The 813-nt window shown below is 60.0% G+C and overlaps 1 protein-coding gene across 1 annotated transcript in view; it reads left to right on the forward strand.

Moving 5' to 3' along the window:
- The window catches only part of LHX3 (LIM homeobox 3), a 23,671-nt gene that overhangs the window by 12,798 nt on the left and 10,060 nt on the right, over positions 1-813 (forward strand). The window contains exon 2 of the mRNA XM_019510314.1: positions 56-258. Coding sequence (XP_019365859.1) covers positions 56-258 — 203 coding nt within the window. The remainder of the gene's footprint in view (positions 1-55; positions 259-813) is intronic.

Below are 813 nucleotides of genomic sequence, written 5' to 3' on the forward strand. Positions count from 1 at the left end.
GGGTCCCGGGCGCCGAGCGGCCCCGAGCCCGCCCATCCTGCCGCTTCTCCCCCAGGAGGTTCGGGACGAAATGCGCCGCCTGCCAGCAGGGCATCCCCCCGACGCAGGTGGTGCGGCGGGCGCAGGACTTCGTGTACCACCTGCACTGCTTCTCCTGCATCGTGTGCAAGCGGCAGCTGGCCACGGGCGACGAGTTCTACCTCATGGAGGACAGCCGCCTGGTCTGCAAAGCCGACTACGAGACGGCCAAGCAGCGCGGTAAGGGCCGCCCGGGGCCGCGGAGAGCCGGGCCGGGCCGGGCCGGGCCGCGGGGTGGGGCGGCCGCTCCGCATCCCGCCCGCCGGCCCCGGGACAAGCCGGATTTTCCTGTCTCCCTTTGCTTCTGCCTCCATTCCCACACGCCCCCCACCCCCCAGTCAGACTCTTCTCTTTCTTCTTTGTGCTGCTCAGACCCAGAAATCAAACTTCTCCTTTTCTTCTTTTTGTTTAGACCCAGGAATCAGATTTTCTGCTTTTTTTTTTGTTTGTTTAGACCCAGGAATCAGACTTTTCTGCTTTTTTTTTTTTTTGCTCAGCTCAGTGTTATGCCCTTCCTCTCCCTTCGACAACTGCCTGGCAGCGGGTGGGGCAGGCTATACTCCCCCTATTTCTTCTATGTTCCTCTTAACCCATCTGCTGCTTGCCAGGGTCAGAGACTGGCTCCTGGGCTGGACAGACCTTTGGTCCCTCTCAGCATGGCAGTTAGGTTTCTTTCCTTCCATCTGCTAGTCTGAATACCAGGGACATTTTCTTTTTAAAGGGGGGGGGGGAATC

This window comes from Gavialis gangeticus, unplaced genomic scaffold (genome assembly GCF_001723915.1).
Source record: "Gavialis gangeticus isolate Ggan-Ray unplaced genomic scaffold, GavGan_comp1, whole genome shotgun sequence".
NCBI classification, from domain to species: domain Eukaryota; kingdom Metazoa; phylum Chordata; order Crocodylia; family Gavialidae; genus Gavialis; species Gavialis gangeticus.